Below are 25,999 nucleotides of genomic sequence, written 5' to 3'. Positions count from 1 at the left end.
GGGCAAACAGCACGTTCCATCTAGGCCAGAGTGGAGAAAATGAGCCCTTGCTATACTGTATTCAGTACTTAAAATATCTGGTATTTACTATATGCAAATAATACCTCAATAAAGTAGGTAGGGTTTGTTGTTGTTGTTGTTGTTGTTGTTTTTAATGTGATGGCTGCTTCGAAGCATGAAAGGGAATACAGGTGAAAGGATTCTGCTCAAGACCTTCCAAAAAACCTTTGACTGGGCACAGAGGGTGGGCGTCTCTCCTCCAAGCCATAACAGCCTCTCAAGAGGCTTCATGCAACACTCTCCCGCTAGGGGGCAGTAGTTACCAGCGACCGCGCTCCGTCCACAGCCCCGGGCGTGGGCAGGGACGCAGAGGGACCCCGGAGGTGACAAGGTGCCCAGTGGCTCACTGAGCTCAGTCCTGGAGCCCATAAGTTGGGGTCGCTCACCCCGCGGAGGGACCGAGAGCGGCAGGCCCGGCGGGTCTCACCTTGGGGGAAGGGAGCCTGAGCTCCAGGGCACACAGTGACCTCCTCCGGCCCTGGCTGTCGGGCAGCCCTGGGCCAGTGACCTGTCCCCCACCTGCGGAATGTAGAGGGCGGAAGCGGCACCCGCCCCTGGCCTGTTTTCAGGGTGCAGGACGCCGCGGCAGTGGCTGCCAAGAAGCTGCGTCTGGGTGAAATTCACCCTGCGTCTCCTGCGCCGCTGCCCAACCCGGCTGGCGGAGCCTCGCCGCTGCGCCAGTCTTTCCCCGACCTGCTCTGCTGGTGGAGCGGGTCGTCTGAGCAGTAGCAAGCCCCACCCACAGAGAACTCAGAGATCGCCCTTTGGAATGACAAAGAAGCATGGCCTAAAACTGTTCTGCTTAATTGTCCCTGTTGCTAAATAGGCGGATCTCCAGGCGTCGCCAAGGAGGGGACTGCTAAGGGGATGAGCTGAAAAGCGGGGAGGGGGAGACCAGCCACTGCCCAAGTGCCGTGACCCAAGGGCCACCGGGGACCCTCCCCCAGCCCTGGGGCTACTCCGCCCTGGGTGTGCGGGTCTCCAGCCCCCTCCACCACACCTCCGCCCCGCCTGGCGCACTGCCTGGTTTGCCTAGTTCCCCGGACCAGACCAAGAGGCCGCTTCGCTGAGGACACACCGCCGGCTCCAGCCCTTTAGTCCGGGCGGCTCCCGACCCACCCCCTACCCGTGGGGCTCTCGCGGGCCGGGCCGGAGGCCGCCAGCTGGGCAGGTGCAGCCGGGAGCAGCGCGCGCTCGGTGAGTCGCCCGAGCGGCTCTGGAAGAGTTGATGGGGATCAAAGAAGAAGGAGGGAAGGTCAGGGAGGAAGGTGATTGTTTCCATTTCTATCTTTGCTAGCTGCCTCGAGACCAGCAGAAGCTAGGGGACTCGGGAGGCCGGCTAAGGAGCTACGGCCTCCACGGTTTTAGGGGCAAATTTCTTCAAACTGGGATCCACTGGCTCTGAGCACTGACCTGCCCCAGCCTCTAGGCCATGAGGTTTTCTCAGGAAGGGGAAGGGAGCCGGGGGATATCCTCCACTATGGAGCACTAGCTCTGAACCCAGATAGAGGCCTAGACTTAAATCCTTTCCTACTACTCTGCTGCTGGGGGGTTCTGTAACTTTACTGAGCCTCACTTTCCCCATCTATAAAATGGGGATATAATGCTACCTCCCAGGGTCCCTGTGAAGATGAAATCAAAAGGCAGTGTAAAATGCTACACAGATAGGTCTTCATTTGCCAGAGAAGAATAACTATTTCTGGTCTCATGGGGTGCACTTTGGGCCAGGCCTATCCTTTCCAAGGGTGAGGGGATGGCCTCCCTGACCAGGAGTCACATGGGAACACAGACAAGAGCCCTGCTGCAGGAGATCCTGCGGCACTCTGGTGAGTGGCTGTCAGGCCTCTGCGTGGGCCGCACAATAGACAAGGACAGTTTTCCTTAAGGAGGACATCCCTCACCAGACCTTCTTCCCAGACACCTTCCCCTAAGAAAACTGAGAACCCCTGTTGAATGAACACCTGAAAACTCCCTGCTACAGAGCCAAGTTCTCATTTTGCAGGTGGGAACTGCAAGGTCAGGGATGGTTACATGATGTTATAAGTTGGTAGAACTACCTTCCTCTCATCTACTCTCTCTTATGTGTGTTTAATCCTGCGTGCTGCCTTCTCTGTTAAACAAAGGCTAAATGTGGGGCCATGTGGGCAGCCAGAGAAGAAGGCACCAGGGTCAGACTGGCATGCTCCCAGGAAAGAGCGCTCTGCAGGGGTTACTGGGGCTCTCTGGGTCCAGGTGAGGATGAAATGCAGCACCAAACAGGAAAATGGACTCAGGAAAGCCACCCTCACTCTCTGAACCTGGGATGGACACTGGAGTTTGGAACAAGACCTTGCCCTATTTTGAGCCAGAGAAGACTCTTATTTGTCTGTTGAGCAGGGGCCCCCTTCTCCAACATTTCCTTCCACACAGTCTTTAAAACCTGCTCCTAATACGGGATCCGGATACGGATCCGGATCCGGAGAGGGCTGAACCTTCAGCTTGCTGCCCTTTCCTGTAAGCAACAATCTGGCAGTTTTGTCAGGAAGAAGTTTAAGTTGGAAGATAACATGCGATGGCTGCCATTCTGGGCCATGCTCCTTCACAGCTGCGTCCCCAGAGCAAGATTCTGCGCATACTGAAAGGTAGGGCACCGAGATCCAGCCCCAGGCCTCTGGTCTCAGCGAGAAAGACGAGTCTCTCTGCCCAACCGTCCTGTGCTCTAGCCTCCCTGTGGTGCTCTCTTCCCCAGCCACCTTCCCACTCACCCCTACCCACCCCGCGCCCGGCGCAGTGGTTTCTGCTTCTTTGTACCCCTGCCACTAAAATGGTCTCTCCCTGCACTCAGACATCCCCCCGCCTCCCCCCGCCCCCCCACCCCGTGCACACGCGCGCTGGCTACCCCTGACTATGGATATCAGGACCCGCTCCCTGCTCTGCAGTCGAATCTCTGCGGCCCTGGCCTTTATTCCAAACCCTCTTGTTCCCTGTCCTCGCAGAGACACGGGCGGGCTGTGGGATTTGCAGGATTTGGAACCCCGCTGGGCAGCTCAGGGTGCTTACTAGCATAAACAGGCTTGCATACTGATGGGGTTTAGGTGGGTAGTTGCCACGCCCCATGCTGTTGGCTCCGCCCCCTGGTGCTGTTGCCCTCCTCCAGCGTGGTCTCAGCCCCGGGAGCCAGCCGCTGGACGAGCAGCGATTGTCTCCTAAAGAACTCCCACACTTGTTAAGTTCAATGCCCTGCGATGTTGCCATCCGCTCCAGGGGAGATCTATCCTTGACCCTGTATCCTTGACCCTAGCCGTGCAGTGGTCCCATCCAGGTGGACTCAAGGGGCTGAGATGAATCCGAATGGATCCCAGATCGGGGGGACCTCAGACAGGACAGAGAAGCAATGAGACAGCACAGTGCAAGGCCTGCCCCAGGATGTTGCAGAAATGGGCTAGGGAGAGCTTCTCAGGGGGTCCAGACAGTTTGTTTAATCCATCTTCACGACAGCTCTGAGGTAGGGTTATACTCATTTTACAGATAAATAATACATTGGAGTTGAGAGACTAAGTGCTCTTTCACCATGACAGAGCAAGAATTTGAAACTAGGTCGGTTCAGTGCCAAAGCTTGTCTTAACTCCATATTTTAAGGGTATCCTGCAAAGGGAGCAATGTGAGCAAAGAATAGAGGAGGAGACTACAGAAAAAGGTCATGTTTCTGGAGCACCGAGCTCTGTACACAAAGAGGTGAGAGTGGAGGCTGGAGAGATTGCTGAGGACCTTGGAGAGCCTTGGAAGTCATAATCAGCAATGTGGGCTTGGTCCTGAGGGTGGTGAGGGGCTGACCCCCCACCCCCCTTCAGAGGTTTTATACAGGAGAGTCACGCACGCTCTCTGGGTGCAGTTAGGAGTGTGGGTTCAGGTGGGAGAGGAAAAGCAGAGAAATTAGTGTGGTCTACTTTAGACCATCTTGCTTCTCAATATTTTATTATGCACACATAGAAAATGATTTGTTTTTAAGATGGAAGATGACCCTTGGGTCTCTGGACTCAATACCTGGATAAACTAGTTTCCTCTCTGCTGCAGGGAACACGGGGGTGGGGCGGGGGGGGGGGGGGGGGCGGTAGGGCAAGTCATTGGGAAATGATATGTTCTTTTTGGCTGCCCTGTGTTTGAGGGAAGTGCAGAAGCCTAACAGGAAGTGGATTAGATTTCTGGAGTCAGACTGGGTCCAATTCCTACTTGCATCAGTCTACTCAGTTGGTTGCTTTGAGTAAAAAAACTTAATCTCTCTAAACCTATTCTTTCATCTGTAAGATAGGGATAAGAATAGAATTTTAGGGTTGTGATGAGAGTAAAATGAGATAACGTACTGTGCCCGGAGCATGAAATTTGCTCAGTCTGACTCTTTGTCAGTTTTACAGTATGAAAATCCATGCCAGAATTACATGGAATAGTCCATAGTCCATGTAATTCTCCAGGTCAGAATACTGGAGTGGGTAGCCGTTCCCTTCTCCAGAGGATCTTCCCAACTGAGAGATCAAACCCAGGTTTCCCACATTGCAGGTGGATTCTTTAACAGCTGAACCACCAGGGAAGCCCCAGAATACTGGAGTGGGTAGCCTATTCCTTCTCCAGTGGATCTTCCAAACCCAGGAATCGAACCAGGCTCTCCTGCATTGCAGATTCTTTACCAGCTGAGCTACCAGGGAAGCCCCTGCCTGGAGCATAAGTATCTTAAAATGGCAATTCTATTATTTTTTTAATTTATTATTAGTAAATCTGAATCTCAGGAAAAACAATTTCTGAAGTCATCAAAAGGAAATGGAAATCATGAAAATAAATGAGATGCCCCAAAGAGTGTGGATGATGAGGAGGAAGTACTTCGTGGACAGTAGTGGACAGAGGAAGAGGCGCCTAAGAAGAAATGGTCAGAGGAAAAGAAGGAAAGCCATCAATCAGAGCCTGGTGTCATAGAAGCCACACACATGACGTAGCTACACGGCCAATCCTCTGTCTCACTTCCTCCTTCTAATAGAACCTGATGTTGTTAGGGAAAGCCCTCTTCTCTGGATGTCTGTGTGCCTTAAAGGTGGCAGCCAAGTGCCCCAACTTCAAACCAGGAAATGGGTCCTCAATGGAAATCCCATTTCCCTTGCCACTGATTGGTTTAGGAAGGTGTATCTGATACCCTTCTGGCCAATGGGACTTAGTGAAAAGTCAGGTGGGGGACATCTAGAAATGATTCCTTTGATTTAAAGAGATGTACATGCAAATCAAAACCATAATAAATACCAGTTCACATCCACTAGGATGACTAGAATTTAAAAAGCCAGATAGCAACAAATGTTGGTCATGATTTGGGAAATTCAGAGTCCATACTGATGATGGGAAGCACTTGGAAAAGAACCTGGCTGTCTGTCAAATGACTAAACACAAAGTTAACATGTGACCCAGCAGTTCCACTCCTAGACATATGCCACGGGAAATGAAACTGTGTTTCCACACAGAACCTTCTAGGCAAGTGCTTATAGCAGCAGCATTCACGATATCTAGAAGTTCAACTCAAATAGTCATCAACAGATGAATGGATACACAAATGTGGCATAGCCATAGAATAGAATAGCACTTGGCTATTTGGGGAAGGAAATGGCAACCCACTCCAGTGTTCTTGCCTGGAGAGTCCCAGGGACGGGGGAGCCTAGTGGGCTGCCGTCTATGGGGTCGCACAGAGTTGGACACGACTGAAGCAACTTAGCAGCAGCAGCAGCATAAAAAAGGAAATCAGTACTGATACCTGCTACAACATGGATGAACCTTGGAAACATTCTAAGTGAGAGAAGCCAGCCACCAAAGACCACATACTATATGACTCCATTCATATGAAAGTCCAGAACAGGAAACCTATAGAGACAGAAAATAGATTAGTCGGGGCTTAGGGCTGGGGTGGTAAGCAGGGGAATGGGATATGAGGTTTCTTCTTGGAGGTAAATATTCTGAAGATGATGATAATGATTACACATATCTGTAAATATACTAAAATCACAGAACTATATACATTAAATGAATTGTATGCATGTTTTATGTCAATAAAACTATTTCAAAAGAAGCAACAACAAAAAAAGACATGCATAAAAAACACAGACTCTTCTCCACATTGTCTTGTTTAGCTGGGATGGCTGGAAGGGCACCAGCCGTCTTGCTGCCCGCGTGAGGGTGATGTCTACATAACAAGACAGGCAGAATCACAAAGATCACCGAGAAGCCCAAAGGAACCTTGGCAGCAGCAAACTCTGCTCGTCTTGTTATGTGACGTGATAAATTGTTTACACCGTTTTGAGTCAGAGTTTTTGTTGATGTTCTCCAACAATCATGTACTTTTTAATCCCCAAGGAGTTTCATATAGGAAAACAGTTGCTTATGAAAACTTCAGAGGTGCTGGATGGGCAGGCTCAAGCTGACCCTCCAGGAACGTCTCCTAGAAGCTGCAAAACTGACCCATTGTTGGAGCTACTACCTTTGTCCCCCTGTCAGGAGGGTGGGACACAGGAAGCCACTCCTGCAATGATTAAGTTCAAGGACACAGAGCAAACACAACATTGTAAATCAACTATACTCCAATAAATCATTTTTTTTAAAAGAAACACAACGTATTACTTGTGACCTCGGAATCAGCAATGGGGTTGTGACCTCATAACCCAAAGATCTTTGCTCCCTGTCAGCACCCTAACGAAGCTGGTAAGTGAAACTGGAGTGCTGATTGAGAAAACTTACCCGCCTCCTTGACCTTACCACCAGAAGAAAGCAGTGCAGCAGGAGGATGGCCTCCACTCGACTCCACCTTCTGGATGTCTCCTATCTAAGGCCCAACTCCTACTTCCATCTCAGATCTCTCCTCTGAAGTCATTTTTCCTTCTGCCGGATATATATTTGTGTATACTTCTACATGTGTGTATATATGTATGCTGCTGCTGCTGCTGCTAAGTCGCTTCAGTTGTGTCCGACTTTGTGCGACCCCATAGACGGCAGCCCACTAGTCTCCTCTGTCCCTGGGATTCTCCAGGCAAGAACACTGGAGTGGGTTGCCATTTCCTTCTCCAATGCATGAAAGTGAAAAGTGAAAGTGAAGTCGCTCAGTCGTGTCCGACTCTAGCGACCCCATGGACTGCAGCCTACCTGGCTCCTCCATCCATGGGATTTTCCAGGCAAGAGTACTGGAGTGGGGTGCCATTGCCTTCTCTGTGTATATATATATCTCCTTTCAAATGTCCTAGGATCTTCTTGTGAAGGTCTTTCAGTTTTGGTTTACCTGAAAATACCTTTGTTTTGTCCTCATTCTTGATTTTTTTTTTTCCTAGACAAAGAAGATAGACTGGTAGTTATTTTCTCTTCTTTTTTCTTTTATCTATTTGCTTTAGTTCTTGGGGGAAGGAAGGCAGCATACATCTGGACAATTTGACTGTTCTCTTTCCCCACAGTGTGGACCAGATTGCAAGGTGGAGCCTAGGGACCAGAGCTCTTCCAACACAGACACAGCAGATGAAAGCACAGTGATGGGACACGTGGTCAAGGGGGAAAAGCAGGTGAGTGTGGGATGGAGTTTCCCTGGTGTGGCAGAGCTGGTCATTGGCCAAGAAGCTCTGGGTGGTCTCGGGATAAGCACAAGGGGAAGGTGTACTTCTCAGAGCCACAGCCCAGGAGAATACGTCCCTGGCCCCAGGAAGGCACAAGCAGCGCCCACACAGCCCCTGCCTAACCGACCTGTAACTGTTTTCTTTCAGCGTATAAATATTCTCTTTCATGAAGGCCTGCTGCCTACAGCCACTTTTGATACCAAGTGGCCAGAGTTCAGTTTGGGGAATTCTCTGGTGATCCAGTGGCTAAGACTCTGTGCTCCCAATGCAGAGGGCCCAAGTTCAATCCCTGGTCATGGAACTAGATCCCACATACCATAACTAAAGATCCCACATGCCGCAACTAAGATCCAGTGCACCCAAATAAATAAATATTATAAAATAATAAAAATAAAATCTTAATCAAAAACACAAATGCTTCAACCATAAACCATTAGTTGAAGAAGAAATTACAATGGAATTAGAAAATATTTAGAATCAAAAGCTGATGAAAATATTATATAACAAAACATGTGGGATGCAGTTAATATAGTATTCAGAGAAAATGTATAACCATAAATATTTCTCATAAGAAAATAAGCTCAAAAATGAATGAGCTCAAAAGTCTCAAAATTAATGAGCTAAGTGTCCATATCAAAATAATACCCCAAAAAGTAAAAGGGAGATAAAACTAAATATAAGAAAAAATTAATTTTAAAAAGATGAACAAGCCAGAAGCTGATTTTTCAAAAGTATTCATAACATTGACAAAATTCTGGTGAAAATGATTAAGAGATAAAAAACGAAGGCACAGATAATCAATATTAGGCATAGCACAACCAGAAAAGGATACTTGTCATGCAATAAATATAAAAAATATATAAAGAATTCCTATACATGGTAAGAAGAAGACAGCCAATGGTTCAAAAGGAATTCCATAGAAGGAACACCCTTTCACAAACATTTGAAAAGGTGTTGAGGACTTCCCTCGTGGCCCGGTGATGAGGACTCTGCTTTCCCACTGCAGTGGGCACATGCTCAATCCCTGGTCAGGGAAATAAGATCCTGTGTAGCCAAAAAAGAAAAGGTTAGTAATCAGGGAAATACATGCTAATACCTACAAGATTCACAAAATCAAATATCAGACAATACAAAATATAAACGAGCATATGAAACAGGGGCTCTCCACTATCTGCTTTGGGAAACAGCCTTGTTTGATGAAGCTAAAAGTGTGCATACCCATATATATCTTTTGCCTAAAACATTATATTTTTTCTTAATCTTACTGAAAATATTATTTCTTTTCTGAATTCTTTCTTCCTTTAACTACAACATCTTCATTTTAATATAAAATTTATCCTCCTTATTTTCTCATAATAATGAAATTTGACTTTTTCTTTTAAAGTGGAGATTTAGCCCCTCATCTAGTTGATCTTAAACATTTTAGTATCATGATTGTATTAAAATATACTGAGGACCCCCAAAGAGCTTTTTATGTGAGGTGTAGCTATTGCTATTTACCATATTAGAAATTAAAACTGAGAAATATTTTTAAAGATAAAGTATGCATACCCTATGACTCAGAGATTCCAATTCTAGGTATGTACTTCAGAGAACTCTTGAATAAGAATCTTACAGGAGTGTTATTAAGAATAAAAAAGAAAAAGCTTGTAAACCCCTGGCAATAACCTAGCTGGTAAATAACAGTAGAAGGGTAAGTAAGCTTTAGTATATTCACCAGTAGAATACATATAACAATGAAAGGAACTGCAGCTTCAGAGAACAACCTGGTGAATACTGTTATCAAATGTTGAATAAAAAAAGCAAGTTATCAATGAGTTACATAAAGAATTACCCCATTAATCTAAAATTCAAACACAGTTATAAACACTGAATTATTTACAGTGTGATGGTCAGTTTTTTTGTGTCCACTTGGCTAGGCTAGAGTTCCCAGTTATTCAATCAAATACTAAGTGTTGCTGTGAAGGTATTTTGTAGATGCATAAAAGCCCATAATCAGTTGATTTTAAGTAAGGGGGAAAGTGAAGTGAAAGTGAAAGTGAAGTCGCTCAGCCGTGTCAGACTCTTTGCGACCCCATGAATTGTAGCCTATCAGACTCCTCCATCCATGGGATTTTTCAGGCAAGAGTGCTGGAGTGGATTGACATTTCCTTCTCCAGGGGATCTTCCCAACCCAGGAATCGAACCCCGGTCTCCCGCATTGCAGGCAAACGCTTTACCGTCTGAGTCACTAGGGAAGCCCAAGTAAGGGGGATTATTCCAATAATAATCTGTATAGACCTGATGCAATCATTTGAAAGGCTTTCAGAGCAGAACCAAGGTTTTCCTGAGTAAGAAGAAACTCTCCACAGTGGACTGCAGCTTCAACTTCTGCCCAGAAGTTGCAGCCTGCCTTTCCTAATGGCCTGCCCTACAGATTTCAGACTTGCCTAGCCAGCCCCACAAACGCATAAGCCAATTCATTGCAATCAATCTTAAAACTGGTCTCCTACTGATTCTCTTTCTCTGGTTGACCCTTGACTTTTGGATTTTGGTACTGAAGGTGGTTCTGGAGGAGTAGAATTTTTTTTTAATTTATTTATTTGGCTACATTGGGTCTTAGTTGTGGCAGAGGGGATCTTTTCAGTTTAGTTCAGTCATTCAGTCATGTCCAACTCTTTGTGACCCCCATGGACTGCAGCATACCAGGCTTCCTTGTCCATCACCAACTCCCAGAGTTGCTCAAACTCATGTCCAATGAGTCAGTGATGCCATCCAACCATCTCATCCTCTGTTGTCCCCTTCTCCTCCTGCCTTCAATCTTTCCCCAGCATCAGGGTCTTTTCAAATGAGTCAGTTCTTTACATCAGGTGGCCAAAGTATTGGAGCTTCACCTTCAGCATCAGACCTTCCAATGAATATTCAGGACTGATTTCCTTTAGGATTGACTGGTTTGATCTCCTTGCAGTCCAAGGGACTCACAAGAGTCTTCTCCGACACCACAGTTCAAAGCATCAATTCTTTGGTGCTCAGCCTTCTTTATGGTCCAACTCTCACATCCATACATGACTACTGGAAAAAAGCCATAGCTTTGACTATGCAGAGCTTTGTCAGTAAAGTAATGTCTCTGCTTTTTAATATGCTGTCTAAGTTTGTTGTAGCCTTTCTTTCAAACAGCAAGCATCTTTTAATTTCATGGCTGCAGTCACCATCCACAGTGATGTTGGGGCCCAAGACAATAAAGTCTGTCACTGTTTCCATTGTTTCCCCATCTATTTGCAATGAAGTGATGGGACTGGATACTGGGATGTGAACTCTGAATTGCAGCATGTGGGATTTAGTTTCCAACAGGAAATTTACCCTAGAGGAACAGAATCTTAAGGATGAATTCTCTGAACACATCCTGGATTTTCTGGAACTGGATCTGTAGTCTGATTAGAGTTCAAGGCACTAATGACTCTTTCACATGGTAAAGAGGGTACTGGTAGTCCATGGAGGGATGATACTAGAAACATGAAAAATATTGCTGTTGGATACTCCAGGCAAGGTTTTGAGTGATGTTCAAACATTTTAGTTAAACTAAATAGTATAATGAGAGTGCCTGGTAGTTCCTAACTGCTGGACAAAATGGGAAAAGAAAAGGATGAGCTCATGACTTCAAATTCCCAGCTCAAGATCCTCATAAAATGACCCCCAAACTTGCTGAAAAACAAACCCAGTATCTCACCCAGTGAGTGGCTGAGTTACAAGGCAAATTAAATTCCCAGTCTCAATGGTATCTACTGTTAAAAGGAGGGCATTGACTGGGAAGAGATGGGATACTGTTGGAATGAGAACAAATTGGAAGACCCTGACAGAGATGGGGATGTTGAGTCCCTGAATTCTGATGAGACTATTTGACCAGTACTAATGCATCTGAGGGGATTAACTCTGCATTGAAAACTGTAATGGCCTCCCTGAAGCAGCTGCTTTGCAAGACAGTGCTGTTCCTCCTCAGGACCCTCCCCCACCACTCCCTTTGCTTCTAGATCTATCATTAGACTCAGGCAAGTCCCAGCACGACCCTAAAGGTCGTGTACCAAATGTAACCCACAGGGAGGTGTGCTCTACACCAAAGGCTGCACGATTTTCCCAGTTGAGCAGACAGACAGCCAGTGAATATATAATTTAATGTCAGAGTGGAATCACTGTGCAAGACCTGCTCCCCAGCCCCAGGAGGGGCAGAGGACACACTTTTCACCAGCAAAGGAATGACATCCCTCCCACCCCTGCAGCCTCACCCCACCAAGCCAGGCAGAGATGAGAAGGGCCATGACTCATCTTTACCAGTACTTTTCCGAGTCCCTCTGATCAGACCAGTGTGTCATGTGCTCCACCCTGAACCAATCAATGTGGGCAGTGGGATGGCAAATGTTATTTGACTTAAACCTTTCAGGATCTATGCCTGGGTCTGGGGATGGAATTAAATCCCAAGCCACATAGCTGAAAATAGGTGATAGAGGGTGAGGAGTGCAAGTTCTGAATGTGAATTCTAAGTGCTATTATCCAGAAGGGGGAATAGATGGTGAGCATCAAACAGGATGAATTTCCTGTCGCTGCAGAAGGAAAACAGAACAGACTCGGGACCCAGGCTTGTTCTGTAACTACTCACAGCAGAGCAGGGCAGGCTGGTTTCTGTGCTCCCAGTCAGCGTAATGGATTTGGTATTTTAATCTAATCATGCGGTAAAAGTTCTTTACTTAGAGAAAAGCTCCAAACCCATGCAAAATGTATCTTGACAATTGGACTAAAGCAAATCCTGTTTATTTTAGTAGTCAGTAGAAGTGCTGGAGGAGACCGAGGAGAGCACGTGACCCATGAGCTGGACTCTGGCCACTGGAGGCCCCTAACCCCCTCCCCATCCTTGGAATGTGTGTTCTGCTTGCCTTCCTCACGCCAGAAACTGCCCAAGAACAGAACTCTGATAGTCCTGTGGTGCTGAGACCGTCTGGACAGTGTATATAACGGAGCCCAGTTCAGTCCTCTGTGTAAACTTTAGGATTCTGGCAGGCGGTGTGTGGAGGTCTGTTATCCTGCAGCCACTCAAGACAAGCCTGGTAAGTAGGTTCTCTTTGCTTCTTAAACCTGCCACCTACCAATCTGCAGTGGTCTACCTCTTTCTTCAGGGCTTCCCTGGTGGCTCAGCTGGTAAAGAATCCTCCTGCAATGTGAGAGACCAGGGTTCGATCCCTGGGTTGGGAAGATCCCGTGGAGAAGGGAATGGCAATGCACTCCAGTATTTTGGCCTGGAGAATTCCATGGACCGTATAGTCCATGGGGTTGCAAAGAGTGGGAAATGACTGAGCAACTTTCACTTCACTTCACTTTACCTCTTTCTTCAGGCTTTCCAGGCCCCTTCACCTTCAGAAGCTCCTAAGGAGACTGTGAACTAACACCTAGGTGTCTGGAGCAGCTTTATTATTTGTGCCTCAACTGAAAATAGTACTAGCAGTCTCCCATCGGTCGCTTACACACGTGGAGTCTGCATGCTAAGTACCCACCATGCGTGCGTGTGTGCATGCATGCTCAGCTGTGTCTGACTCTTTGCGGCCCTACGGACTGTAGCCTGCCAGGCTCCTCTGTCCATAGAATTTTCCAGGCAAGAATACTGGAGTGGGTTGCCATTTCCTACTCCAAGGAAATCTTCCCAACCCAGGGATTGAACTGGCATCTCTTGCATATCCTGCATTGGCAGGTGGATTCTGTACCACTGACCACCATGCATCAGCTCTCAAATCTCCCTCAACTCTATGAGCTTAATATTATCATCTGACTTTGTCAATGAGGAGTCTGAGGTTAGGGATATAGGCAGCTTGTCCAAGGCAACAAGCTACCTAAGGGCAGAGTTGGGATCTTAGCCAGGCCTGCAGGCTTGCAAAGTTTGTCCTCTGTGATGGACATTGTGCTTCTTCCCTACCCCTGTCTCCACCGCAAGTCCCTGCACTGTCCTGCAGTATCATACTGGCTGTTAATGAAAAATATATATATATATATATTGATTAAACCTTTACATCCCAGTACTAAGTTTGACCTCATCTTCTATCTGAAAGATATCTGACTTCCCTGGTGGCTCAGATGGTAAAGCATCTGCCTGAAATGTGGGAGACCCGTGTTCGATCCCTGGGTCAGGAAGATCCACTGGAGAAGGCAATGGCACCCCAGTCCAGTACTCTTGCCTGGAAAATCCCATGGACAGAGGAGCCTGGTAGGCTACAGTCCACGGGGTCACAAAGAGTCGGACATGACTGAGCGACTAAACTTTATTTTCTTTCTTTTCTATCTGAAAACTCTAAAAGTCAGGATATTCACTGGCTCTGGAAAAATAGTCTGTACCATTCAGTTGTAAAGTTCAAGCTGAGGCCCCAAAACTTATATTTTAAGCTCTGTGAGGTTTCAGTATCAGGAGGCTCCTGGTCGGCATCTGCCAGATTCCTGTTCTGTTGCTTCACTTTGTCTCGTCTCCTCTGTTGTGACTTGATATCACACCTGTGAACAATAGCTGTTTAAGTTCAAGCTTTAAAATATCGAAGCCAGGGAGCAGTTACCATATGTTTTTCTGGAGGAGTAACAAACAGACCTGTTTTTCGTCAGACCTGTTTTTCTGTTCACCCGTGATGGTACACTCTGCCTCTGGCAGAGGCGTGGGTTGGCCGTGGCCTGCTGCAGGGTTGGGGCGTTGAGTGCTGCAGCGCATGCAAGGGACCTTTTGAAGGAGGTCACCATCATCTTCATTACCCCCACCATGTTTGGTTTCAGGTCAAACAATAAGAGGGGAACAGAGCCCTGCCCATCAACAGGAAATTGGGTTAAAGATTTACTGAGCATGGCCCCGCCCATCAGAATAAAACCCAGTTTCCCCCAGTCAGTATCACCCATCAGGAAGCTTCCATAAGCCTCTTATCCTTATCTTTCAGGGGGCAGACAGAATGAAAACCACAATAACAGAAAACTAATCAAACTGATCACATGGACCACAGCCTTGTCTAGCTCAGTGAAACTATGAGCCATGCCGTGTAGGGCCACACAAGACAGACCAGTCCTGGTGGAGAGTTCTGCACAAATGCGGTCCACTGGAGAATGGAATGGCAAACCACTTCAGTATTCGTACCTTGAGAACCCCATGAACAGTATGAAAAGGCAAAAAGATAGGACGCTGAAAGATGAACTCCCCAGGTTGGTAGGTGTCAGTATGGTACTGGAGAAGATAATTTCTCCAAACTGGAGAAATAATTCCAGAAAGAATGAAGAGATGAAGCCAAAGAGAAAACAATGCCCAGTTATGGATGTGACTGGTGATGGAAGTAAAGACTGATGCTATAAAGAACAATATTGCATCAGATCAGATCAGATCAGATCAGTCGCTCAGTCATGTCTGACTCTTTGCCACCCCATGAATTGCAGCACGCCAGGCCTCCCTGTCCATCACCAACTCCCGGAATTCACTGAGACTCACGTCCATCGAGTCAGTGATGCCATCCAGCCATCTCATCCTCTGTCGTCCCCTTCTCCTCCTGCCCCCAATCCCTCCCAGCATCAGAGTCTTTTCCAATGAGTCAACTCTTCGAATGAGGTGGCCAAAGTACTGGAGGTTCAGCTTTAGCATCATTCCTTCCAAAGAAATCCCAGGGCTGATCTCCTTCAGAATGGACTGGTTGGATCTCTGTGCAGTCCAAGGGACTCTCAAGAGTCTTCTCCAACACCACAGTTCAAAAGCATCAATTCTTTGGCGCTCAGCCTTCTTCACAGTCCAACTCTCACATCCATACATGACCACAGGAAAAACCATAGCCTTAACTAGACGAACCTTTGTTGGCAAAGTAATGTCTCTGCTTTTCAATATGCTATCTAGGTTGGTCATAACTTTCCTTCCAGGGAATAAGCGTCTTTTAATTTCATGGCTGCAGTCACCATCTGTAGTGATTTTGGAGCCCAAAAAATAAAGTCTGACAGTGTTTCCACTGTTTCCCCATCTATTTCCCATGAAGTGATGGGACCAGATGCCATGATCTTCGTTTTCTGAATGTTGAGCTTTAAGCCAACTTTTTCACTCTCCACTTTCATTTTCATCAAGAGGCTTTTGAGTTCCTCTTCACTTTCTGCCATAAGGGTGGTGTCATCTGCATATCTGAGGTTATTGATATTTCTCCTGGCAATCTTGATTCCAGCTTGTGTTTCTTCCAGTCCAGCGTTTCTCATGATGTACTCTGCATATAAGTTAAATAAACAGGGTGACAATATACAGCCTTGACGAACTCCTTTTCCTATTTGGAACCAGTCTGTTGTTCCATGTCCAGTTCTAACTGTTGCTTCCTGACCTGCATACAAATTTCTCAAGAGGCAGATCAGGTGGTCTGGTATTCCCATCTCTTTCAGAATTTTCCACAGTTTATTGTGATCCACACAGTCAAAGGCTTTGGCATAGTCAATAAAGCATAAATAGATGTTTTTCTGGAACTCTCTTGCTTTTTCAATGAGCCAGAGGATGTTGGCAATTTGATCTCTGGTTCCTCTGCCTTTTCTAAAACCAGCTTGAACATCAGAAAGTTCACGGTTCACATATTGCTGAAGCCTGGCTTGGAGAATTTTGAGCATTACTTTACTAGCGTGTGAGATGAGTGCAATTGTGCGGTAGTTTGAGCATTCTTTGGTATTGCCTTTCTTTGGGATTAGAATGAAAACTGATGTTTTCCAGTCCTGTGGCCACTGCTGAGTTTTCCAAATTGGCTGGCATACTGAGTGCAGCACTTTCACAGCATCATCTTTCAGGATTTGGAATAGCTCAACTGGAATTCCATCACCTCCACTAGCTGTGTTCGTAGTGATGCTTTCTAAGGCCCACTTGACTTCACATTCCAGGATGTCTGGCTCTAGGTGAGTGATCACACCATCATGATTATCTGGGTCGTGAAGATCTTTTTTGTACAGTTCTTCTGTGTATTTTTGCCATCTCTTCTTAATATCTTCTGCTTCTGTTACCATTTCTGTCCTTTATTGAGCTTCTGTTACCATTTCTGTCCTTTATTGAGCTCATTTTTGCATGAAATGTTCCTTTGGTATCTCTGATTTTCTTGAAGAGATCCCTAGTCTTTCCCATTCTGTTGTTTTCCTCTATTTCTTTGCATTGATCGCTGAGGAAGGCTTTCTTATCTCTTCTTATCTCTTTCTTATCTTATCTTTCTTTCTTATCTCTTGCTATTCTTTGGAACTCTGCATTCAGATGTTTATATCTTTCCTTTTCTCCTTTGCTTTTCGCTTCTCTTCTTTTCACAGCTATTTGTAAGGCCTCCCCAAACAGCCATTTCGCTTTTTTGCATTTCTTTTCTATGGGAATGGTCTTGATCCCTGTCTCCTGTACAGTGTCACGAACCTCATTCCATAGTTCTTCAGGCATTCTTATCTATCAGATCTCGTCCCTTAAATCTATTTCTCACTTCCACTGTATAATCATAAGGGATTTGATTTAGGTATACCTGAATGGTCTAGTGGTTTTCCCTACTTTCTTCAATTGAAGTCTGAATTTGGCAATAAGGAGTTCATGGTCAGAGCCACAGTCAGCTCCTGGTCTTGTTTTTGCTGACTGTATAGAGCTTCTCCATCTTTGGCTGCAAAGAATATGAAAAGGCAAAATGATAGGATACTGAAAGAGAAACTCCCCAGGTCAGTAGGTGCCCAATATGCTACTGGAGATCAGTGGAGAAATAACTCCAGAAAGAATGAAGGGATGGAGCCAAAGCAAAAACAATAGCCAGCTGTGGATGTGACTGGTGATAGAAGCAAGGTCCAATGCTGTAAAGAGCAATATTGCATAGGAACCTGGAATGTCAGGTCCATGAATCAAGGCAAATTGGAAGTGGTCAAATAAGAAATGACAAGAGTGAATGTCAACATTCTAGGAATCAGCAAACTGAAATGGACTGGAATGGGTGAATTTAACTCAAATGACCATTATATCTACTACTGTGGGCAGGAATCCCTCAAAAGAAATAGAGTGGCCATCATGGTCAACAAAGGAGTCCGAAATGCAGTACTTGGATGCAATCTCAAAAATGACAGAATGATCTCTGTTCGTTTCCAAGGCAAACCATTCAATATCACAGTAATCCAAGTCTATGCCCCAACCAGTAACGCTGAAGAAGCTGAAGTTGAATGGTTCTATGAAAACCTACAAGACCTTTTAGAACTAACACCCAAAAAAGATGTCCTTTTCATTATAGGGGACTGGAATGCAAAAGTAGGAAGTCAAGAAACACCTGGAGAAACAGGCAAATTTGGCCTTGGAACACGGAATGAAGCAGGGCAAAGACTAATAGAGTTTTGACAAGAAAATGCACTGGTCATAACAAACACCCTCTTCCAACAACACAAGAGAAAAGTCTATACATGGACATCACCAGATGGTCAACACCGAAATCAGATGGATTATATTCTTTGCAGCCAAAGATGGAGAAGCTCTATACAGTCAGCAAAAACAAGACCAGGAGCTGACTGTGGCTCACACCATGAACTCCTTATTGCCAAATTCAGACTTAAATTGAAGAAAGTAGGGAAAACCACTAGAGCATTCAGGTATGACCTAAATCAAATCCCTTATGATTATACAGTGGAAGTGACAAATAGATTCAAGGAATTAGATCTGATAGACAGAGTGTCTGAAGAACTATGGACAGAGGTTCATGACATTGTACAGGAGGCAGTGATCAAGACCATCCCCAAGAAAAAGAAATGCAAAAGGGCAAAATGGTTGTCTGAGGAGGCCTTAAATAGCTGAGAAAAGAAGAGAAGCTAAAGGCAAAGGAGAAAAGGAAAGATACACCCATTTGAATGCAGAGTTCCAAAGAATAGCAAGGAGAGGTAAGGAAGCCTTCTTCAGAGATCAATGCAAAGAAATAGTTAAAAACAATAGAAAGGGAAAAACTAGCGGTCTCTTCAAGAAAATTAGAGATACCAAGGGAACATTTCATGCAAAGATGGGCACAATAAAGGACAGAAATGGTATGGACCTAACAGAAGCAGAAGATATTAAGAAGAGGTGGCAAGAATACACAGAAGAACAATACAAAAAAGATCTTCCTGACCCAGATAACCACCACGATGGTGTGATCACTCAACTAGAGCTAGACATCCTGGAATGCAAAGTGAAGTGGGCCTTAGGAAGCATCACTACAACAAAGCTAGTGGAGGTGACGGAATTCCAGTGGAGCTATTTCAAATCCTGAAAGATGATGCTGTGACAGTGCTGCACTCAATATGCCAGCAAATTTGGAAAACTCAGAAGTGGCCACAGGACTGGAAAAGGTCAGTTTTCATTCCAATTCCAAAGAAAGGCAATGCCAAAGAATGTTCAAACTACCGCACAATTGCACTCATCTCACATGCTAGCAAAGAAATGCTCAAAATTCTCTAAGCCAGGCTTCAATAGTACATGAACCAAGAACTTCCAGACATTCAAGCTGGATTTAGAAAAAGCAGAGGAACCAGAGATCAAATTGCCAATGTCCATTGAATCATTGAAAAAGCAAGAGAATTCCAGAAAAACATCTACTTCTTGTTTATTGACTACGTCAAACCCTTTGACTATGTGGATCACAACAAACTGTGGAAAATTCTTAAAGAGATGGTAAATTCTTAAACAGACCACCTTACCTGCCTCCTGAGAAATCTGTATCCAGGTCAAGAAGCAACAGTTAGAACTGGACATAGAACAACAGACTGGTTCCAAATTGGGAAAGGAGTATGCCAAGGTGGTATATTGTCACCCCGCTTATTTAAATGCAAAGTACATCATGCGAAATGCCGGGCTGGATGAAACAGCTGGAATCAAGATTGATGGGAGAAATATCAATAACCTCAGATATGCAGATGACACCACCCTTATGGCAGAAAGTGAAGAAGAACTAAGGAGCCTCTTGATGAAAGTGAAAGAGGAGAGTGAAAAAGCTGGCTTAAAACTCAACATTCAAAAAAGGAAGATCATGGCATCCAGTCCCATCACTTCATGGCAAATAGATGGGAAAACAATGGAAACAGTGAGAGACTTCATTTTTTTGGGCTCCAAAATCACTGCAGATGGTAACTGCAGCCATAAAATTAAAAGATGCTTGCTCCTTGGAAGAAAAGCTACGGCCAAACTAGATAGCATATTAAAAAGCAGAGACATTACTTTGCCGACAAAGGTCCATCTAGTTAAAGGTCTGGTTTTTCCAGTAGTCATGTATGGATGTGAGAGGTGAACCATAAAGAAAGCTGAGTGCCGAAGAATTGATGCTTTTTGAACTATGGTGTTGGAGAAGACTCTTTAGAGTCTTTGCACTGCAAGGAGATAAAACCAGTCAATCCTGCAGGAAATCAGTCCTGAATATTCATTGAAAGGACTGATGCTGAAGCTGAAACTCCAATACTTTGGCCACCTGATGCAAAGAACAGACTCCTTGGAAAAGACCCTGATGCTGGGAAAGATTGAAGGCAGGAGGAGAAAGGGATGACAGAAGATGAGATGGTTGGATGGCATCACCGATTCATTGGACGTAAGTGTGAGCAAGCTCTAGGAGTTGGTGATGGACAGGGAAGCCTGGCATGCTGCATTCCATGGGGGCCTCAGAGAGCGACTGAACTGAATGAACAAACACATTGTCAGACTTTTTTTTCTGTTCACCTGTGATGATACACTGGTGTTGATGAAAAGGTCCATCGTGCAGTCAACTCAGATTCCCACTGATCTTTGAGTCAAGGGAGTGAGAATCCCCATCAGAAAGAGTCCATTTGGGTTGGTTTAACAAGATACCACAGACTTATAAACAACATAACCTACACTTACGGCTTATTAACAACATAACCTTATTTCTCACAGTTCTGGAGGCTGGAAGTCTGAGATTACAGTTCTGGCATAATGAGGGCCTTCTTCCCGGTTCACAGTCAGCAACTTCTCACTATATCCTCACTATGTGGTGGAAGGAGTGAGAGAGCTCTTTTATAAATGCCTGGTGTCTCATAGGACCACTAATCTTCATGAGGGCTCCATCCTAATGACCTAAGCAGCTTCTGAAGGCCCCACTTCCTGACATCATTACATCAGAATTTCAACATATAAATTTGGGAAGCACTGTTTCCTTCACCTTCCAAAAGGTGGGTTCCAAGGTGTATGAAATTTGGAGGGAGTAAACTGGAGTCAATGAAGTCAAATGTAGTTCATTTTTTGCAGAGAAATGGGTGGAATCCATTGAAGTTCCTAAGTTTTCAGAACTCTAAGAACCAGGCTGCCATGCTTGCTTGTAAATAGGAGCTGGAGAGTAGAATGGGGCTGGAGACCCAGATTTGGAAGGTACTTTAATCCTACTTGCAAATATTGTATTTAGACACTTAACAAATATGGTTAGCAAGTAACCAGATTACTCAACAGAGGCCTCAGTTTCCCCATATGTAAAATGCAATAATAAGACTCACTATCTCACTATTGGAGAAGGCACTGGCACCCCACTCCAGCACTCTTGCCTGGAAAATCCCATGGACGGAGGAGCCTGGTAGGCTGAGTCCATGGGTCAGGAAGAGTTGGACACGGCTGAGCAACTTCTTTCACTTTTCACTTTAATGCATTGGAGAAGGAAATGGCCACCCACTCCAGTGTTCTTGCCTGGAGAATCCCAGGGACAGGGGAGCCTGGTGGGCTGCCGTCTGTGGGGTCGCGCAGAGTCGGACACGACTGAAGTGACTTAGCAGCAGCAGCAGCCTCTCAGACTGTGGAAAGGATTAAATGAGATATGCATGTAAAGTTCCTGGATTTAGCAGGCACTTAGTAAACAGCAGCTATTATTATTAAGATTTTTATTGTGTGTAGACCCATTTTGAGTTTGTTCAGACAACTGAACGTGTGATTTACATTACAATAACTAACAAATGTTATCCTTGGCAGATGTAGAGCTGTGGAACCAGAATAGCATCTGCAGCAGCTGAAGTCATTCTAGACTCTGGCCCAGTGTCCCTGCAGCAATTTGATATGGAGATGGAAGCCAGGGTGCTGTGGGGCAGCCTTGGCCTGCTCCGCCTGGTGTGGTGTCTCCTTCCACAGACAGGCTACGTGCACCCAGATGAGTTCTTCCAGTCTCCAGAGGTCATGGCAGGTAAAGCTTCCCATGTGTGGTTAAGATAAGTTTGTGCAGCAAAGTCTGGTCGAGGAGCTGGTTGGTTATTTAGAGCATGCGTGAATGTTCAATTGTATCTGACTTTGCAACCCCCACCAGGCTCCTCCGTCCATGGAATTTCCCAGGTAAGAGTGCTAGAGTGGGTGGCCATTTCCTTCTTGAGGGAATCTTCCCAACCCAGGCATCAAACCTGTGTCTCCTGCATTTGCAAGCGAATTCTTTACCAACTGTGCCACCTGGGAAGCCCCTGGATATTTAGTTCAGAGGGAGAAAAATGTCTGTGCAAATGAGCAGTAAATCCACAAGCCTCTCTGGCATAAGAATTTGAGAGTAGGAACTTCACATCTCCTTCCTGAGGGGCGACACTGACCTTCTAAATATTACCAATGAAATGCCAGCCTCTTTGATGTTTTCCTGCTTATACCAACAGTACAGGTTTTCAGAACAAAAGCTGTTTGCGGCTTCTCAGTGGAAGGATTTCAAAGTTGGGCTTCCCCAGTGGTTGGGGAAGCCTATACAGGGCTGTGACATAATAATGAAACTTTGTTTCTGTAGGTTCATGTGATGTCTGAGGGAGCTCAGACCTAGACTGCTCACTTGTTAGAACTTGGCTTCTAGGTGGAATAGGACACATCATTAAGACAGTTGCCAGAAATCTTGAGGCTTTTCAGATGCTGTGGTCACAAGCTTTCTTCCTCATGGCTCAAGATGTCTACTTGAGCTCTAGCCATCAGGTTAAACACCAGGTCTTTCCCACCACCAGAAAAGAGATAGGCATTCCTACTGTCTTTAAGGGCATATTTTGAAAGTCACATACTTTTTGCTCATTTTCATTTTATTGGTCAGAATATGTCATGTGACCACACCTAGCTACAAAGGGATGCTAAAAAATATAGTCTGTATATCTGACCACATGCCCAGCTAAAGAGACTAAGGATGAAGGAAGAAATGGATATTAAGGAGGTATCAGTCCTTTCTGCCACAGACCTCAACAGGTGGATTTGTTTTTAAAGTTGAAAAGTCCAGTCTTATTAGTTTTTTAACCATATTTATTTTTTCTTGCTGGGTCTTCACTGCTTCACGGGCATTTTTCTCTAGTTGTGGTGAGCGGGGATATTCTTAGTTATGGTGCGAGGGCTTCTCATTGAGGTGGCTTCTCTTGTTGCAAAACACAGACTCTTTGGTGTGAGGGCTTCAGTAGTTGTGACACATGGACTCAATAGTTGTGGCCCGCAGGCTTAGTTGCTCCACAGCATGTGGGATCTTCCTGGATTGGGGATTGAACCCATGTCTCCTGCACTGACAGGCAGATTCTTTACCACTGAGCCACCAAGGAAGCCCAGGTCCAGTCTTCTTTTCCACCCCATTTTAACCTGAGCCAGCAAAAAGCAGCCAGATGATCTGACCCGAGACTTTATTTTTTCTCTTTCACCTTCTGACATAGAACTGCCAAAAGGCTGGACGAATAGGAGGAGAAGCAAAGAGCCTTAAACAACCCGTAGTGTTATCAAGTGGGAGATGTTGTGAGACCTGGAGCTAAGATGCAGAAATTAAGGTTTTTCCCTCATCCCCACTCCAAGCTCTGTGACAGTGGGGTACAGAGTCACAGACTAGCCCCACACAGGAAGTAATTTTAATTACAGGTGTATTCGTTTTAAAAACTAGGAATCCTAGATAAAACTAGTAACCTTAGACCATAAGCACAGTTGCTCACTCCCTTCCGCACTCTCACACTGCCTGTCCTGGAGGACGATCATGATCACAGAGATGCGTTTTTGACTCTGGAGACCTTAGAGCGCCAAGAAGAGGAATGGAGCCTCCCCCTGCTCCTCCTCACACACGCTGTCCAGAGTGCAGTGTTACCTTGCTTCCTAGGCGCGGGGCTGCACAGCAGACCATCACAGGCCTAGCAGCTTAACCCTGGAGTTCCATCCCAGCAGCCCCTGCCGTATGACGGTCTTCCCACTGCTGACCTGGAAGCTCACAGTTCTGTAAGTCAGAAGTCCCACCCAGGCTCCCTGCTCAGGGTATCACACGGTGTGGGCTGGGCTAGTTCTTGTCTCTTCAGCACCAGCTGAAGATGACTCTGGTCTTAAGGGTTCCTGTGGCTTTTGTCACACCCATCCGGGTGCTCTCCCTGCCTTGGGGCCAGCGGTCCCCTACGACATCACCTACTCTCAGGAGTGGACTCTGTCAGCTTCACAGCCCCAGGGTTGTGTGGGGCACCGACAGTCCTGGGGGCCGTGCTGGGGTTTGGTCTACCATGTTCTTGAGCTGAGATCTGGCTTACCCCTCCTCCTCTTTCTGCAGGGGACGTCCTAGGCGTTGAGGCCGCCCGGCCCTGGGAGTTTCACCCCAGCAGCCCCTGCCGCACGGCGGTCTTCCCACTGCTGACCTCTGGCTCTGCCTTCTGGCTCCTCAGGCTCTGGGAAGAGTGGGGGCCATGGCCGGGCGCGGTGAGTGGCTACTTGCTGCTGGTGGGGCCCCGACTCCTCCTCACCGCCCTCTCCTTTGCCCTGGACCTGGCCGTGTACCACCTGGCTCCAGGCTGGGGGGCGGAGCGCTGGAATGCCCTGCTCCTGCTGTCCGGGTCCTACGTCACCCTGGTCTTCTACACAAGGACCTTCTCCAACGCCATCGAGGGACTGCTCTTCGCCTGGCTGCTGGTACTGGTGTCCCCCAGGGCGGCCAGGAGCTGCACACCTAGGAAGCCCGCTCCAGGCCCGCGGTGGCATGGCTGGCTTCTTGGGGGCCTTGTGGTGGCTGGCTTCTTCAACCGGCCCACCTTTCTGGCCTTTGCTCTGGTCCCCCTCTTCCTCTGGGGCACTTGCGGAGCCACAGATCCCAGCTTCAAGTCGCTGACCCAGCAAGCCCTGACTCTGCTCCCGGGGGCAAGCCTCACTGCAGTGGCGTTTGTGGCTGTGGACAGCTGGTACTTCTCTGGTCCATCTAGACCCAGCACCCTTGTCCTTACACCTGCCAACTTCTTGCGCTACAACCTGGATCCGGTGAACCTGGCAAGGCATGGCACACATGCGAGGCTCACTCACCTGGCTGTCAACGGCTTCCTGCTCTTTGGGATGCTGCACGCCCATAGCCTGCAGGCTGCATGGCAGCAGCTGCGGGCTGGCCTGCAGGCCTTTGCCCAGATGGGCTTCCCAAGGACACTGGAAGCCTGGAGCCCACGGCCCAGCCCCAGGTCTCTCCTCCTGCTCTTCTACTTTGTGCCCCTTGCCCTGTTATCTGCCTTTAGCCACCAGGAAGCTCGGTTCCTGATTCCCCTCCTGGTGCCCCTTGTCCTGCTCTGTAGTCTGCAGACCCAGCCAGCCCCCTGCAGGGGCACTCTGGCCCTCTTCAACGTCCTGGGTGCCCTCTTCTTCGGGTGTCTGCACCAGGGGGGCCTTGTGCCTGGCCTGGGGCACCTGGAGCGGGTGGTTCATGCCCCTGAGCCCCTGCGCGTACCCACCCACTTCACACTCGTCTTCACCCACACCTACATGCCCCCCCGGCACCTCCTGCACCTCCCAGGCTTGGGCTTGCCAGTGGACGTGGTGGACATGGGTGGGGCTGAGGACTGGGTCCTGTGCCAAGCCCTGAACAACTTCACCAGACACGCAGCCTGCCAAGCGGCTGGGGGACCGTGGCTCTGCCGTCTGTTTGTGGTGACCCCTGGTACCACCAGGCCAGCCGTGAGGAAGTGCCGCTTCCCACTCAAGAGTGAGACACTCATCTTTCCCCACCTGACCCTGGAAGACCCACCAGCCCTGTCCTCCCTGCTGAGCAGTGCTTGGAGAGACCATCTCAGCCTTCATATCCTGGAGCTGGGGGAGAAGCCTGACAATATGACACAGAAGCCACTGCCCAAGACTCAGCCCTAGCTGAGGGCCCCTTTCCACCTCTAAGTGTTGGCTGGACTGGGACAGAGCCTGATTCTTTTCCTTTCCTTTCCCTTCCAGAATCCCCACCACTGCCTCTCCTGTGCACAGCCTTTGACTGTTCCACCTCCTGGGTAAACTGACATCCACTTCCCCTCAAAAACCAAAGATCTGATCAGTCATGGTCCTGATGCCAAGGTCCCCAAAGAACCTAATGTAATCAGTGACGCCAAATGCCTATTCCTGCCCTATTCCTTCCAGTCACTGTGATGTTTTAAACAAATAAATCGCACCTGATTGTGAAAGGAGA

At 46.9% G+C, this 25,999-nt stretch overlaps 1 protein-coding gene across 13 annotated transcripts; it reads left to right on the top strand.

Moving 5' to 3' along the window:
* Positions 1–687: 687 nt before the first annotated feature.
* On the top strand, positions 688–25,999 carry PIGZ (phosphatidylinositol glycan anchor biosynthesis class Z). 13 transcript variants are annotated; one of them, XM_070789299.1, is made up of 7 exons: positions 688–1,257; positions 7,506–7,610; positions 12,580–12,736; positions 20,527–20,801; positions 20,878–20,961; positions 21,586–21,793; positions 24,125–25,999. In XM_070789299.1, the coding sequence occupies exons 6-7, from the start codon at positions 21,670–21,672 to the stop codon at positions 25,690–25,692; spliced, it is 1,692 nt and encodes a 563-aa protein (XP_070645400.1). In that variant the 5' UTR covers positions 688–1,257; positions 7,506–7,610; positions 12,580–12,736; positions 20,527–20,801; positions 20,878–20,961; positions 21,586–21,669; the 3' UTR covers positions 25,693–25,999. The 13 variants fall into 13 exon arrangements, with proteins under 13 accessions (XP_070645400.1, XP_070645394.1, XP_070645368.1 ...); XM_070789293.1 differs by having other exon boundaries at positions 12,455–12,736; XM_070789267.1 differs by having other exon boundaries at positions 12,452–12,736; positions 20,671–20,801.

Source organism: Bos indicus, chromosome 1 (assembly GCF_029378745.1).
Source record: "Bos indicus isolate NIAB-ARS_2022 breed Sahiwal x Tharparkar chromosome 1, NIAB-ARS_B.indTharparkar_mat_pri_1.0, whole genome shotgun sequence".
Classification (NCBI taxonomy): Eukaryota; Metazoa; Chordata; class Mammalia; order Artiodactyla; family Bovidae; genus Bos; species Bos indicus.
Note: the sequence above shows the minus strand (reverse complement) of the source record. Positions and strands in the feature narration are given on the sequence as shown.

Excerpts from the sequence above, each read along its gene's own strand:
- PIGZ (XM_070789323.1), top strand. The coding sequence starts at position 21,670 with ATGGAGATGGAAGCCAGGGTGCTGTGGGGCAGCCTTGGCCTGCTCCGC. Across the intron at positions 21,794-24,124 it reads GTCTCCAGAGGTCATGGCAG|GGGACGTCCTAGGCGTTGAG; the intron begins GTAAAGCTTCCC and ends CTCTTTCTGCAG.